The following is a 17129-nucleotide window of genomic DNA, read 5'->3' on the forward strand; positions in this document are numbered from 1 at the left end:
AAATAAACTGGGATGGACAAGAAGACGGAAAGAAATAATTAGGAGATGAGTGACTCAGAGAAGGAAAATGAAGGGAAATAAAACTTTTCTTGGGAGGGTGTGGGAATGGAGGATAGAAAACAGAGAGGCCATTTGGAAGAGACACAAACCTCTCCCAGCTCTCTGCTGAATATTTTATGCCAACTTAGATGTACATACAATCAAAGCTAGTGGGTTATGATCCCCACCCCTTTTCTACATACAAATGATACCACCACAGGAGCTAAAGTTCAGGGAGACAAGAGTTAACATTGCTGAACTGACAATTTCATTATTTGCACATGTTGTAATTCCTCTGTGTTCAATCAAAACTTGCTGAAATGAATGAAGATATTCAGAGCAACAGGAGTTTCAGGAAAATAATTTTATTTTTTGTAAGTTTTTGGTAAGACTTCAAAAATTTTACAGGTCTTCACATCTTCCCCCTGTAGTCCTACGTTTTTTTGGATAACTGTTTTACCTTTCTGAGAAAAAACCCACCATGTATAAATAATCTGTTAAAATTCATTTCTAAAGTATATAAAAATACAATGCCAAATGCATCTTGTCACGACTACATCTGTGAAGTGTGCAACTGTCCTGAACACAGCAAGCATTCTTAAACAAATCACTGAGCCTCACATGGTTCTCTATTCGCCCAATTTTTAATTCTCCTTGTAGTACTTTTGTATGAAACTTTATTTATATTTTAATTGGATTACTTCTTAAAGGGCTTCTTTTGATGCATCCTCCTTTCTTCCCACACTATTATGTGCAGCATTTAAACAAAAAATTCAAATTGAATTCAACACTTCAATTGTGATAGAAGAAAAAAGATGTGTATCATTCATAAATGTTGATCAACCACACGTGCTAAGTCACCTATACAAGACAGGCTAGATAACAGCTGAATGCTGTTTTCACAAAACAGGCAGAAGTTACTTCACAGAAAAACCTTTTGCCTTTTTAAAGACCAGGAAAAAAAAATCCTGACGTCTAAACAGTTTTCAAACACAGATTTTCACATCCCTTGTGTTATGGCCTGGTTTGGAAGCCTGAACTGCAAGAAAATCTGCTTGGCTCAAAACAAGCTAAATGTTGTTTTAACACGTTTCTTCTTTCATCTCTGAGAGGTAGGTTTCTTTGTGGCTTCTGTGTAGGAAAACAACATTTGGCATTTCAGCAGAACAGTTTTCAAATGCCATCTCTGGAACTGTGAGTGAGCTATTCTAATAGGGGCTGATGTTATTCTTCCCTCGCTTATTCAAAAAATGCTGTGTTTTTTTATGGTGACTCACAGCAAGGGGCAGTCTACCACCACATGGCTGCCATATTCTTCACAGTCATTCACAGGACTCCTGCTTTTTACAGTAGAGCAGGAAGATATAATGCCATGATCTTCAAGGACTTATGTTTTTAATCAAGGCACAATAAGCTATTTCCCTTGACACACCAATGACATTTCTGTCAGAAATGCCCTAATGGCAATTATTGGAATTATCCAATTTCCCCATCCATTGCACACAATGAGCAATGTTTATTGCAACAACATGCAGGAGGACCAAGGACATTTGAGCTACACCATGTTTGATTTGAACAAATGCACACACAGAAAATATTACATTATTGTAATGGCTCTGTTTCATTTCAGCTGCAGTGGATTGCAAGCACCTGATACTCAGCAATGCATCGTAAGTGAAAAGCCAAGATAGCTCGAGGTGAACAAGGCTGAAATCCCCCAAAATGGGGGAATTACAATTTATATTAAACTCAGTCAAATGTTAGTTTTCTTCACATGAAAGCTCTGCATAAATACAAATGTCAAGAATTCCAATAACCTCTTTATCTTAGGGATGTTAAAAAATCGATACTTCAAAATTACAGAAGAAGGTTAAGAAGGGACATAATGGTTCAATCAGCAAAGGCAATTGGTTTTACTCCTGCAGGATACAGTGCAAGAACACAAACCTGGAACTTCTAAGGCATTTTTGTTTTGTTTGATTTTTGTAAGCAGAGCATTAAAGAGGATTGAGTCTTGCTGTAGCACGTATGATGCTACTTGTATTGACATTTTTTAAAACCTTGAGCTAGGACAAAAGAAAAATCATAAGAGAGAGAACTAAATACGTAAGTTTTCCATTACAGTTTTAAAAATATCCCTTGCTACACTCTGAATGCCACTAACACATTAGAGCTAGATTAATGTGCTAATATATAAAAAGAACTTGAAAATACTAGCCACTCTTCAGACCTTGGCTCAAGCCAGTAACAAGTAATGGTAACCAAAAAAGATGATCTGCATCTCACAGTCTACTCTTTATTCTTAAAAACATATGGTTAAAAGAAATTTAATGACTCAGAACCTTTATACAGCATTAGAAGAACTGGGGATAAAGTTCCCACCTACATTAGCATGATACACCAATATTGAAAATAAATTAAATTCTAAATGCAGAAGTGAGAAACAGTAGAAGAATTCTCATGTCAGTAAGCATTAAGATTTCCTTCTGTGACAGTTTCCCAAGAAAACACTGTACACTGAAAAGCAAATGCACATGTCTTAATCCATAATAATCCATTTCAGAAAAATAACTGTGAATAGCATGGGAAAATGCTCTGGACAACTACCAGCTGGAAAAAATAAGGTTTTTTATTTCAAAACTTGCTCCAAAAAGAGATTTAAAGTAAGGACAACAGGACATTTTAAAATATTTATGCACAAATATGTGCACACTTTTTAACTTGATACAAGAAATTTTATATTAATTTTTATACCCACTGATTAGGTTGTGTTCTATATAAAGGTCATTAGACAGAAGGAAGACAGCTGTTCTCCATGCATTACACAACAGTAGATTGCAAGTTCAAAAACACTGCCAAAATGACTGCACTCTGTGAGCACTTGCACACAGGACAGGGTCTCTGAACAGTTCTGGTTGAAGCCAGAGCCTCAGCTACTGTCTCATTTGCTCTGGAGCCTACATTCAGACCCATTATCACAACACAGGTCTAACTGCTAGAAGGGTTATAATGAGATAGAATGGAGCATAGCTCACAGGACTACAGGCCATCACAAGAGGAAATAATCTAGTCATGGTGACTAACTGTGCCTGCTCACTCAGGGGTCAGTACAGAAGTCGTGCTTTAGTAGTATGCAGACAACTCAAACCAAAATGTTAATGCTTTGGAATGAGTAGGAAAACTACAAAGCAAGAAAAGCTTGTCTTATGGATTTGTGATGTGATAAGTAAGGCAGTCAGCCCACTAATGTGGAATATAGCTCTACAGTTTGGCTGTTCAAAACAAAGTTCTGTTTGAATCCATGGCAATGCACTGTCACTGCAACTGGGAAAACAAAGGGGGCAGCCTCATTTCCACAGTAAAATGAGTTGTACTCTGCAGCAGACATGCACATGAACTGAGTTTATCCAGCCCTAATTTGGCCAAATGTGAGTTAACTCGGTTCTGGTGTAATCCAGTCACATGAAGATCCAAACTTTAAACTAACTGTGAGACTAGATCAGACAAATAACAGAAGCAGGGAACTATTAAACATTCTCATGAAACTGAAAACCTTGATTATTGCTATTTACTAGCTGTTGTAAATAGATGATCATTGAAGTTTTAATGCTGTGAAGTGTCTTACTCAGCAGGCTGAAGTCAATAGAGCAATTTACATAACGCTGAATTAAAAGGTATTTCTACAGAAGAGAGAACTGCAAGGAATTGCCAAGATAAAAAACAAAATTACATTGTGGTTCTACACGTGTTAAACATATTAGCTTTGAAAGATTAAGTAATTTGTTTCCAATTCAGAGAAGTTACCTTTTCCAAGTTTTATCTGGGGGAAAAGAATGGAGTCAACAGATTTCCTAAAGATTACACAATAAATCAAATATTTTTTAATCATAAAATATACAACAGTCTTTGTAAAGTGCTTAGAAGGAACAGAACAACTCATAATACTGTCATTTACCAATTTAATATTACCAATCCAATCCACCTCAGGAACAACTGGTACCATCTGCACAACTGATGTCAAGCTCAGTCAAGACACACTTTTAATACAGCAATAAAAAATATTATGAATAAAAAAGAAGAAAATTATGAGAGCTTTTTATTTACAGGTGCAGTGTAGGTATCAACTTCTCTGTCACTGTGCCAACCATACTTTTCTCCTCCTGTAGGCTGGAAGGCAGCCTCTACTCATACCCACCCATCCTTATCCTTCCTCCCCTTCCCCATTTCCTGAAGCATCCAAATGTTCCCTAAGGTTTGCACCAATTCATCTTCATTTTGGCAAACTTTGCTTCACACACAACCCCAGAAACCACGGGACAAAATGTTAGATTTGTAGTTCACTCAAAGGAATGAGTGAAAGATATTTGTACCTAAAATGATTCTCAAGTGAGATTCAGCACTCAAAATAGAAATGCCAGCATTCTAACACATTCATCTCCTGATGTGCTTCTTCCATACCTTAAAAGCAGCACCTCCATGAATAACAGATTTGATGAAAATCCCAAGATCAGCTCCTGTCTCCCGAGATTTGTTGCCTTTCAAGCTCACACCAAGTCCAGCAGAGCCAGAATCATTCAGAGGAATCTCAAAGGTCAGCTGCTCTGTGGTTTCTGGAGAAAAGAAACTGCAGTTTGGCTCTCCTTTCTGTTGGAGAAAACAAGGATGAAAATAGGGGTGAAAAGTCAGCATGAGTGGTAGCCACAGATTTGTACAATAAGAAATAGTCCTCTTTTCCAGAAAGTAGCTTGAAGAAACAGCCTTATAATCAACAGTGCATTTAGCTGACATTTTGTCACAAGATCTGGCTTAAAATGTTACTTTTAATGATACCTGGGAATATGCTTAAATAGAAGGTAAAATAGCTTAGTTCCACATGATATAAAACTAATGTTGCAGCAGAACATAGAAAAGACGTTTATACACAGCTGCATTAAAAATATAAGCCATAAAACTCTCAACATCTTTACATGCAGCTCACAAACTATAATGACAGTTACACTGTTAAATCCCATTCCCCTTTGAAAATTGAGTTTCATCCTTAAAAAATTATCCTTCCCTTAAACCTGTCTGCAGAGGAAAGCTGGTGTAACAAAAGCAAAGGTGAAAATTGAAAGCACGGTAACTTATTCTGCACTGACTCCCTTAGTACATACTTTTATTCCATAGAGGGTTGATTGTTCCTTTTTTTTTTTCCTGGTACAGGTTAATCCTAAGATTTTCTCTAGATTAGAGAGCTGTTTACAAGACTGTCAAGTCAAGCATACACAGCTACAGAAGAACAGAAAGAACTTACTTTTACTCTGCACTGTATCTGTAGTTTTTTAGGGCTGTCTGCTGCTGGGCAGAGGGGAAGGGGGTGTGGTTGTCTTTTTAAAAGCAGGTTAGAATCACAAAATTTAAAAAATCAAATTTTTGCCTGAAATATTTATCTTGGAACACTTCAAAAATAAAGCAAGGACAAGGAGACCTATTACAGAATAAAGTGTTCATGGAAAGTGGTAGTGCAAAAGACCTTATGCTACACATTCCATTTTATTCCATTTTTCCTTCTCCACATAAGTCTAAGACAATTAATAAGTCTTTTTTTTTTTTTTTTCTTGTCATTTGGACATTTGCTATTCTTTGAAACAGCAGTATTAAAAAATTAATAGGAAAAAATACTATGAAAAGGAAGCACACAGATAATTACAAGTTGAAAGATGACTGACTGCTGCCTTCCAAGGGTGCCTTCCAAATTCTTATGTTAACCTATCAAGTAGAAGCCATCTGCAAGGAGTGCAGTAGCTGGGCCAATCCTCTTCTTCCCCAATGGGGGATCACTTCCAGGACCTAAGCTGCAGCACAAACAGTATTAATGCAATTGTCAGCAAAGGTGCCAGCAGTAGAGATGTTTCCTCAGCAGCCAGAGCACACTTGTGCATTCAGCAATCATGCTGTCTGATCAACCAAAGTATGACCCCAGAAATAAGGGCAGAAATTAATATCCTGAAGAAACAGCAGCACCTAAGTGTACTTGCATTTATTTCAGATGTCCTTTCACTGATGATGAGCCACCACTGGGTAGAGTGGAATCACATCACCCAAAAACTATCAATCTCAATCCCAATATGGACCATGTTTAAATCTTTCCTGGAATGTAACTACATGATATTAAAGTCAATACAAATTGCCTAACTGACAAATACAAAAATGGAATAGCACCAACACCAACAATTGTCTTGATACCAGCATTCACCTCCAGCACCAAAGTTACACATTTATCCTTCTGTTTTTGGTCTCCAGAAGCACAGAGTTCTCAGTTCCACGCATTTGATTTCTTAGCGTTGGATATGGACATCCTGAACATAACCCCCCAAAACCTGTAAACTTGTAACAAATGTGAACATTACAGAATAACTTGCAAACACTCCTCCTCTGACTTCAGAAGAACCAATGTAAGGGAAAAAACCATAACTGGCCTTCTAATATAACCATTTTGTGTTTAACTTGCTCAAGGTTTTAGAGAAAAGATTTTCTGCCAAATCTTTTGTTTATTTCAACTTGCACATACTCTTGTCAGTTGATTCTGAACTCTTAGATCAGAACTCTACTCAACTGGTACATCCTGTCAAGAATTGGACAGAAGCAACTCTTCTCAGGATCTCAGACATGTGATGACTCCTGCCTTTAGGACTGGACTTGGTATTACTTTCCTGTTCCCCTAGGCAATCAATTCCTGTGTGTTTCTGCTCTCCTTCCACTTTAATCTGTGACATCTGCACTACAGTTGTCCCTTCTCTGTGTCAATACTGTGGTTTTGCCTTTATCCACACCACGAGAAAGGCTGTTACCACAGGACACGCAGCTCCCAGTGCTCATGCCTGTCTTAACCAGAGCAGTCACAAACTGCTTTATAGTTCTACCTCAGGACAAACTCAGACTTCATATAAAGCTGAATTTGGTCACCCATCAGAGTTGCTCAATGCTCTCTATTTCCCAGCTTCCTTTAACATAATTATGCTTTGCACTAGCCCTTGTTCAGTAACCTACCACACCACTCTATGCATGCCCAGATGTGTTCAGCAGGAGTCCAGACAAGTACAGCAAACTTTTGTCTGTATTTCATTTCCTATGTTTTCCTTAGTACTTACATTGGAATCTGTAACATTTTTTTACCATTTTCTTTGCTACAATTTTCTGTGAAACAGCTCAATCATATCAAATTCAATGTAAGCTGCTTTTACTTATTACTGGAAAACGTTCTAATATTTTTTAGAGTCCTTCACATATTTTCTTGTTCAACACAGTCCAATCATCCCAAACACTGTTATTTCATTATTTATATTCATCTTTATCCAAAGATCCAGCAAAAACTGATTTAAAAATACCATTGAACTTTGTCTAATAGTACTATAAAAATTTTGTTACCCGTGATAGAGACTGAATGACAATTGAAAGGTTTCACAGGGATGGGTAAGAAGAAAGGAGATGCATATCTACAAGTCAGTGATTAATTCACTGTAAGGCAAGTAAACTCTGTCTTTACTCCCTTAAAATTTTCCTCAGCTACCCACTGTAGCATCTGATAGCAAATGCCTGGTAGTAAGTCTACAACATCAAGACTATTTGGTGCAAATACAAGATCAAAAAATCTTATTTGTGGGAAGATGTGAGAAGCAGCAGAAAGGAGGAAAACTAGAGGAGAAAAAAGGGATGAACAAAATTTAGAAGCTTGATTTCATCCTATACCTGCTGAATATTTTCAAATTATTATCCTGATCATAATGCTCTTCCCAAGCAATACCTTTCACTGATGACAAAAAGAGCTCCAGTCATCCTTAAGTTAACAGCTCATCAATTAACTGCTTCATTTGGGCAACTAATTTAATGAATGATGGCCCCTGTTCCTAGAATATGCAGGTATGAATATTAAATGCTGATAGTGACTCACAGAGCTGGATTCCTACTGCTTCTATTTCCCTGACTTTGCTAAAACATTATCCCAAGACATTAATACTTTACAATATAGCAACCACCATCAGCTAAATTATGGTCTGGTAAAGGAAACCCTCTCAGAGGCACTAAACCTTGAATTCTATCAGAAACACTTTTTACCTCATGATCATCCCAGAATCTGAACTCACTCAAACATAGAATGAATGAGATGGGCTGCAACACAAATATGTTTCTAGCCTGGAAAAAACTTTATGCTATAAATTACCCAGTCAACAACCACATCCTGCATTTTCCATAATAAATGTATCACATCCCAGCATTTCAGGAACTAAATGATAGTATATCACTGAAGCTATTCTCCACTGCAGACATAGGAAAGTAACTCAATTGTAGCAGGATAAACAAGAAATCTTCACATAAATCAAAGTCCAGATATTGAAGTGGTGATCCCTGAGGATGGTTAGAGCTTTGAGACAGCCTGGCCTGTACTTTTCACACAGTCCCAGAGTGGGTATGGTTGGAAGGGGGAACAGTGCGCCATCAGGCCTAATCCCCCCTGCCCAAGCAGCGTCATCCTGGAGCACACTGCACAGAATTGTGTCCAGGTGCTTCTTGCATATCTCCAGTGAGAGAGACTCTGCAACCTTGAGCTCCCTCAGCCTTTCCTCATAACAGAGACACTCCAGTTCCTTACTCATCTCTGTTGGCATCCTCTGGACTTGCTCCAGGAGCTCCATGTCTCTCTTGTGCTGAGGAGCCCAGAACTGGACACAGCACTCCAGATGTGCCTCACAGGGCTGAGCAGAGGGGCAGGATCAGCTCCCAGACCTGCTGGCAATGCTCTTCCTAATGCACCCCAGGATCCCATTGGCCTTCTTGGCACACTGATGGCTCAGGAGCAGCTTTGTGTTCACCAGGACCCCCAGGCCATTCTCTGCAGAGCTGCTCCAGCAGTACTCTCCAGCCTGTGCTGGTTCCTGCCTGGGTGGGGGACCCTGGATTGCCTTTGTTGAATTTCAGAAGGCTCCTCCCTGCCCATCTCTCCAGCCTGTCAGGATCCTGCTGAAGGGCTGCACAGAATTTGGAGGTATCAGCCACTCCTCCCAGTGCACCTGCTGAGGAGGATCTGCCCCTTCATCCACTCACTGATGGATAATGGGCCCAGTACTGAACCCTGGGGGACACCAAGGCACCCAACGAGCCCCTGTGCCACTGTCCAGCCAGTTCTCAATGCACCTCACTGCCCACTCACCCAGGGCACGCTTCCTGAGCTGGTCTATGAGGTGGAGGTGGCGGAGGAGGATGTGGTGAGAGACAGTGTGGACAGCCTTGCTGAAATCGAGGTAGACAATGTCCTTCATCCATCCAGGTACTTGTGTATTTAATTTTAAAAGGCAATCAGGTGAGTAAAGCATGATTTACCATTAGTGAATCTAAGCTGGCTGCTCCTGATTACCTTCTTATCATCCATGTGAACTGAGTTCCTTGAGTCCTCCTTCCTGCCCTTTCTGAAAACCAGGGTGATTTGTCTTCCTCTAGTCCCTGGGCACCACTCCTGACCAGCACAAACTTTCAAAGGTGATTGTGAATGGCCTCTACAGCTCTCTCAGCACTTGTGGATACATCCCAACAGGGCCTATGAACTTGTGGATGTCAGGTTTGCCTAGGTGTTCTCTAACCCAATCCTTCTTGACCAAGGGAGATTCTTTTCAACATTGCTTTACCCTTGTCTCCCAGGTCAGAAAATCCTGAGGGCAGGCCTTGTCAATGAAGACTGATGCAAAAAAGGTGTTTGGTAACTCTGCCTTCTCTGCTATACCAGGCTCCCTGTTATGTTTAGTAATGGCCCCACATTATCTTTGGTTTTCCTTTTGTTATGGATGTATTTGAAGAAGCCCCTCTTGTTGTCCTTGACATCCTTGACCAGATGTAATTCCAGATGGGCCGTGGCCTTCCTTATCTTGTTTTTACTTACTCTGAAACCCCTCTATATTCATTCCAAGTGACCTGACCCTGTTTCCCTCTCCTGTGTATTTCCTGCTTATGCTTGAATAATGACAGGAGTTCTCCATTCATCCACACAGGTCTCTTGTTCCCATTGCCCAAATTCTTTCTCATTTCTTTCCTGTAAGAGTGGTACATTGAGACAGGAACACTCTTAAGTATTAATAAATTTTACTCAACAGAGATGCAGGTTAAAATTAAAAACAAAACAAATGCTCCATAACCAAAAAACTCCAACACAAAACTGAAAAACAACCCAACATTTCAAGAATCAATCTCCACTGTTCATTTTGTCCTTGCTGGGCAGCTCCTTCCTTCAGCTTTGCTAAATCTTAGCCTGTCAGTTTTCAATGGCTGCAACAAGCTCTGAACAGTCTCCTCCTGGTAAGCACATTTCTGCAGTCTAGTGGTGTTTGTTCTCTAACATTTATAGGGGTCTGCCAGCCACAGCTTCTGCTCAAAGCTCTGGTTGCATCATCCAGCATTCCAGGCAGCTCCCAACACCTCTCAATTGCTTGGGGAAGACAAAGATCTCCTTTCTCTTTCCTGGACCAGAAGGAAACAGACAGAAAATGCCTAAGAGGAAATCTTTTTGCTTGCCATCCAGATTTCGTGGTGAAACAGAACAGAGCAAACAACCAAACAGGTACTACCCCTCTCAAGGGAAATCAGGACAGGAATGTTTTAATCTACCAACAAACCTGCATGCAACTTCAGTAAGATCAATTCTGACATTTATTGAATCACCAGAAACCAGACAGAAAAGTTCAGTAGAATTTATATGAAGGTGAGAGAACAGAGAGTTTGCTAGATATGAAAGCAGAAAGCCCTAATAACACAGTAATAAATAATATTAAGCAATGCAGACTGAAAACCTGTATCTAAGGTCTCAGGATACATTTAATTAATCTTCTGCCAATTATTTTAATTTTTACAAGCACATTTATATGTCAGATATCTGATTTCTTATTTAAAATCTTATAAAGGATTATTAAAAATAATCTAAAATTTTACTGGTCTCACCAATAAATTCTCAATATTTTAAAGACCACAGAGAATATACTTTTAGCCTCTTCCTACTCCCATAATACACAACTGCTCAGTCACCAGAGTAGTACAATCAGAACTATAACCTTTGAAAAAAGTACTGTGCATTTTATTCTTCAACTTCCTACTTAGTCCATGGTTATATCTACACAATATTGTATCAATCCTCTGTCTACCATGGGACACCACTTTCAATTAGTCCTTTTATTTAATCTTACAATGCCTGTTCTCATTGACCATAGCACTTTTAATCTGTGGATTTATGATAACCTAATGCTAATCTCTCACTGGAAAGGTTGCCTTATATATCCTTATTGTGTTTTTCACCAAAAGAGAAGTTTACAAAAAAAAATAGCTCTCACTTAGGCAGGAAGGAAATAGCATTTGTTTAACACAACAAGAGACCTTTCAGTACCTGTCTGGTGCCCTTGGCCAACACACTATAATGGCCTCTCAATATGCTGACTGCCCCTTGCCCGGCTGCTCATTTCTGATAAGAGATGTCAACTCCCTGGGGTGCCATTCAGAGCTGACAGCAAAAGGCAAAAGACCCAGGAGGGTTATTTTCAAAGGTTTATGAAGGAAATAAGACATTTGCATGCTTTTGCAATGACTTTCTGATAAAAACATTTAAATTGTGGCACCACATAACTATTATTGGCAGAAAAGCTTGAAAAGAAGATACCCCCCTATTTGCATCATGCTCCATGTTCTTTCCAAGCACTTAGCCACAATTAAGAAATACTCTGCTGACAGCTCAGTCATTCAGTCACCATAAAATCTGCTCTGTATTTTGAAATAGACATATTGTAACACTCTTAGAAGTAATACTGAAAGGTAATACACTGTTGTAATCTTGTCACAATCCAGTAAATAACTGAAATCAGCGTTGCATATATTCATCTTCAGCATTTCTGACAGATATTTTATATTGGCTTCTTTAAAATTATCTGTACTCTATACTGCAATAAAAACTAAATGGCCACTAATGGCACACCCTGCTAAGACAAGAAAGGCAGTAGCAAATCCATGGAGATATATGATAGCATGCTTGGATAATTTTAACATTAACACAGTACACTAAAAATTTGTGTCATGTTAGCTAGAATGCGTCTGGTTTGAATTATGTAGACTCTCTGGAATTACAGCTTCAAAAACTGACAAAGCTAGACTCAGCTCTTCATCCAAGGTGGATACACTGCATTTCAGGAATGGAGATTCCCCAGTTTGCTTGACTTGCCTACTGAAGAACCCACCAAGGAAATGGTCTGCCCTTACAAAAGTTTTGTATTTGTAATTTGGTGTGCACTGCTCTTCAACATTAAAAAAAGCATTCTCACTTAACCTTTTAAGCTATGTGACTGTAGGAAACACAGGGAGAAAAATTAGCTAGTTCAGTCCTCAGTCAAGGCTGGCCTGACTGTGAAAACACCCATTTTCATCCCACACAGGGGTAAGCCATCGTGCCCTACACACCCTACTGAGCTGGAGCCTCATGCAGTTAATACACCTTGGCACTTAAAACCTAAAATCTTATCACACATGAAGATGGAAGGCTGCATGGTATTTTCAGGGTGAATTTAGGGTTGCTGCTACTGTATAATTTCAGAATTCATTCTGGGCACAGGTCACACAAGATGGTGACATACAAATCCAACTCTTTACTCATTTTAGTGCTTACTGTTTTAAAAGTATAGTAAACAAAGGAATAAGCTTTATAATTCTTTTATGCCTACTTCAAATATCACATGCATATGTTTTACATTAAGTCAGCCTAGGAAAACTTTTTTCTAAGTTTTTTTAGACAGAAAGAATTTAGAAATGTTCATATGGTATATGGACTAGAACTGGTGACCCTTGTAAATGGCAAGGCACTACATTTGTTAGGGGGATTTAAAAATTGCCCAAATATTCTGGTTTTATTAAATGCAAATACAGCAGACCTGGATAAATGCATCAAAAATATATGAAGATTCAATTTCTTTTAAGACCAGATTTTATATGCCTCTATTCTGATGTATATATACTTATGATTTCATACACTAAAGTGGGCTTTCAAATAATTTTGGGCAATCTCAGAGCTATTATCAAGTAAGCAGTTTCCACTTCCCAGTTTCTGAGATAGGGTTCCTACAACTACGAATTTTGGGCAATAATCCCATAACACATTTTATGAATATATTATCTAAAGTACAAATAACATAATGCTTTCTCTCCTTACTTGTATCCTCTCTAACTTATTCTTTACCAGCAGGCAGAGCACCATCAGAGGATTTTGCAGGCAATTAAGGTTATGACCAGCTCTTTCAGACCACTGTTTCAAGGTTCCTCATATTTGCTGGAATATAGGAACAGTGGGCTCTGAAAGTAAAATCATTGCTGAATCATAAACAGTGATGGGCCTGACAGAGAAAGCAATACTAGACCAGATGTAATAAGGTCTCTATGGTCTCAAAAAGGCTGAAAACAGCTACAATACTGCAACATGGAAAAAATCACATTTGCTGTGCTGGGCACAGCACTGGGCACTGAGAGCTCAAAAAACAACCACTTTTTAAAGGTACACAGATTACCAAGCAACTCATTCCCCTTTGGTAAATTAGGGAGTTGCACGCAAACCCTGGATAAAGAGATACTTTCCACTGTGACAGGAAGGATGGTCACATTCCTTCCTAACACTGATCTCTGACTTTTGTAAAGAGCACAACTAACCAATCAACCTGAAAGAACAGTTTCCAGTACTCTAAGACGTAATGAAATAGTAATCATCTTCTAAAATACATAATGCAGTTGAAAACCTTTGAGGGGATTGTGCAGTACACAATGATTTTCTTTAAAAATATATGTTTGTGTAGACACAAGCTACACTCGCTTCTAACTATTCAAAATGAGAAAAGGTCCAAATATAAACTTTCTTTAAAACCCTCAGGATATTTAAAATTCTATATAGTTTATAAACGATGAAAGGTGCCATGTGCATTCATAATATCCTTGTCTTCATTACACAGAAGACCTTCTTGTGTATACCATTAAAAGTCAACATATAATTTTTTTTTCCTATCCAATTCATCTCCCTTAGAACAGAGATAACACAACAGAAAAATGGTACTTGCTGGAATCACTGACCAAAATTATTTGTCTACTTCTGAATAATTGAGCACTAGAATCATGGTTTTGAATGACAAAAACAGGTGCAAAAATGGTTAAGCCTAGGCTGTAATTTCACCTATTATTTCCTGCACATAAAAAGGCAAGCAACAATTAAAAGGAAGCAATAGAAATTAAGCTTTGAATATTAAAACAAATAGGCCAACTGGTTTTCCTTCAGGCATATAAGTTCAAGGCAGTGGAAAAAATTAACTGAGGGAAGACTAAAACATAAGTTAATCATATGGTAAGCACAAAAAAAAAAGCTTAATTGAACTTGCCACTCATCCTGCTTCCTTCCATCCTGTATAATACACACGTAAAAAAAGACTTAAAGACCAATACCACATTTAGCACGTTGTTGATCATTTAGCTATTGTTATAAAAATTATGGTTTGTTCCCTTTCACCCCCATTCTTCTTGCATCAGTTAATATGCCAAGATACCACAGAAATAGCCATTACAGTTGCAACTTGTAAATCAAAGAGATCTTTAAAACAAAAACTAAAGGGTATGTAAAAATTACTATGTATGTGCTCTAACTTACAGGAAAATGCATGCAAATATTTTTGGTGCTATGCTATTTCTGGCAATTGCAGAGCAGTCACATTCCTCTGCTGATGTGCATCATAGAGAATAAAGAATTGCAAAGGATCATAGCACAGAATGGGTTGCACCAGAGCTGTTCTCATTCAAGTAGTTCTCCCTGTTTTACCAATGTGGGGATAAAGAAACAGAAGGACAATTAAATAATTTTTGCACCATTATTAAAAGAAATGGCACTTTCAGATTACACATTTTCCCCAGAGAAATACATGATGCAGCAGACACACATGACCAAAACATTGTATTTCCAAAACACAGTGGAATGATAGCCACAGTTTTCTGTGTGTTCCATTCACTTTGAGAGGAGCTGGAAAATCTAAACCTATTCAGTTAAACCAGATTCTTTCTGCAATATTCACTATCCTCTAGAAAAGAGGGTTAAACACTTTAAAACCCAAATGCACCTTAAAGGACACACTAATCACTGGCCTCTCCATAGATTGGGGTAACTAAGCGAATCAAGATCTTCCCCCAGAGTTTTGGAATCAGGCCTTAACTTAGCTGCTACATTGTCAACAGCTGGCAGGAATTACTGGGAACATTTGGCTAACTGGATAATAAGGAGGACAGTCTGTGGTTGGTCCAAATTCTACTTCACTGATCTGTTTCAATATATTAAAAAAAAAAAATCTCACTAAAGCCTTCTTTTCTTTTTCTTTTTTTTTTTTTTTTTTAAAGGAGTAACAGCCCTACAAATACTGGGTTTTCAATTATTTTCCCTTGTTATGCTGTAATTGTATAACTCTCAGACATTGCATGGGTCAGTGTAACCAAAGCCCCAGTTCCCTATAATTTAATAATGCTTTTTTGCAACACTGATTCATCCTCATCCATATCACATCTGGGTTGCTGTGGCAAAGGCTTGCTACTCTGAATATATTTTTCTACTTGCTAGCAATTCATAAGCACAGATTACAGTAACAAAACACCCAAACTCTGATCCCATCTATGTTAGTGAAGAGAAAATATTCGTGAGACCAAGCTTTCCCCAAGCCGCAGCTTTATTACAAGGTAAAGTCAAATTATATTATTACAGACCCATGCAACCAAATGCCACCCAGTATGACTTTATTACATTATTTGCTTTGTGCCCATGCAGTTATCAGATTATCTCCAGTAAATCCACATAAAAACCCAGTTCCAGTGGAGCAACATGCTCAGTTTTGTGCATGGGTTTCTAGCAGGCCCAGGTTTCAGATGCATCTGTACCACACAAAGCTGTGGGGAGTGAGTACATTTACTAGGTGGCCCCTTCTTTTCCTTTCAATAGGTAAAAGAGAATCTAAAGAAAACATTTCAGATCACAGTCCCTGGAGAACTGCTCAAAGCAAGAACAAGTCTGATATAAAGCAATTACCGCATTATTGCCAGGCATTAACAAAATCCCCAAGTATTCAGGTAAATTTTGCATGCATGTTACACCATCAGGGCATTCAGTCACAACTGTCCTTGAAAAATATTGGATTATCCACTGCTTTTCCTTCCAAAAACAAACATTTAAAGTGCTGGCATTTTTCTCCTTTTTGATAAAACAGTACTGTAACTTTTGAGGTAGCAGAGGATTAGTCCAATGTAATATCATGGCTAAAGCTGAAATCAAACAAAAAAAGCTAAACCAATTTTAATTATTTTTTTTAGTCTTTGTTGAGACTATTCTCAGACACCTCATGAATTCTAACAAGCATTGTGTTAGCATCAACATCTGGTAGCTTAGTGGGATGGTAACTCACACTTCTGTTGTAAGCTACCAGATGTTGCTGAAGGGCTTTTTAATTTAGATGGGCTGGTTCTATAAATTTATGTAATGTATTTCAGTAATTCTCATTTGTATGATGTTGTACTTGACTGAGATAACGAGGAACACAGAGCAGTATTAGAATTCCCACATCATCACTGTTACAGTGAGGGCCATCACTTGTGTATCATTCTTTCACAGAGAAAGCAATCTAAGAGAAGGTCAAGCCAGCAGGATAAATGTGGCTACTTCCTGGATTTCAATCATGCCAGTCATAAGTAAATCACCTTTTGAAAGGTAGTTAATCCTTGCTGTAGAGACCAGAATTTATTATCACACAATTGTGGCAGGTAAAAATTATCAACAGCTTTTAGATTCTTCCAATCTTTTGTACCCGCATACAGCTGCAGTGATTTCCAGCAGAATTTGCACTATTACAATGCATAATAATGTATAATGTTGGGGGAAAAGGAGAGAAAAGAGAAGAATGCATACTTTTTAAAGTACATTTTTAAAGTAATGAGCTTTAAAACTTAAAAAATACAGAAGAAAATACTGCTCATGGGTTTAGGATCATGTTTTGGTCCTAAAGCCAACAGGTAGATTTTTCAAAAAG

At 38.2% G+C, this 17129-nt stretch overlaps 1 protein-coding gene across 4 annotated transcripts in view; it reads right to left on the reverse strand.

Moving 5' to 3' along the window:
• PARD3B (par-3 family cell polarity regulator beta) overlaps positions 1 to 17129 on the reverse strand; it is a 385570-nt gene that overhangs the window by 185221 nt on the left and 183220 nt on the right. For all 4 annotated transcript variants that reach the window (XM_079311454.1, XM_079311453.1, XM_079311452.1 and 1 more), the window contains exon 11: positions 4498 to 4683. In XM_079311454.1, coding sequence (XP_079167580.1) covers positions 4498 to 4683 — 186 coding nt within the window. The remainder of the gene's footprint in view (positions 1 to 4497; positions 4684 to 17129) is intronic.

The sequence above is a fragment of the Erithacus rubecula genome, assembly GCF_903797595.1.
Source record: "Erithacus rubecula genome assembly, chromosome: 8".
Classification (NCBI taxonomy): domain Eukaryota; kingdom Metazoa; phylum Chordata; class Aves; order Passeriformes; family Muscicapidae; genus Erithacus; species Erithacus rubecula.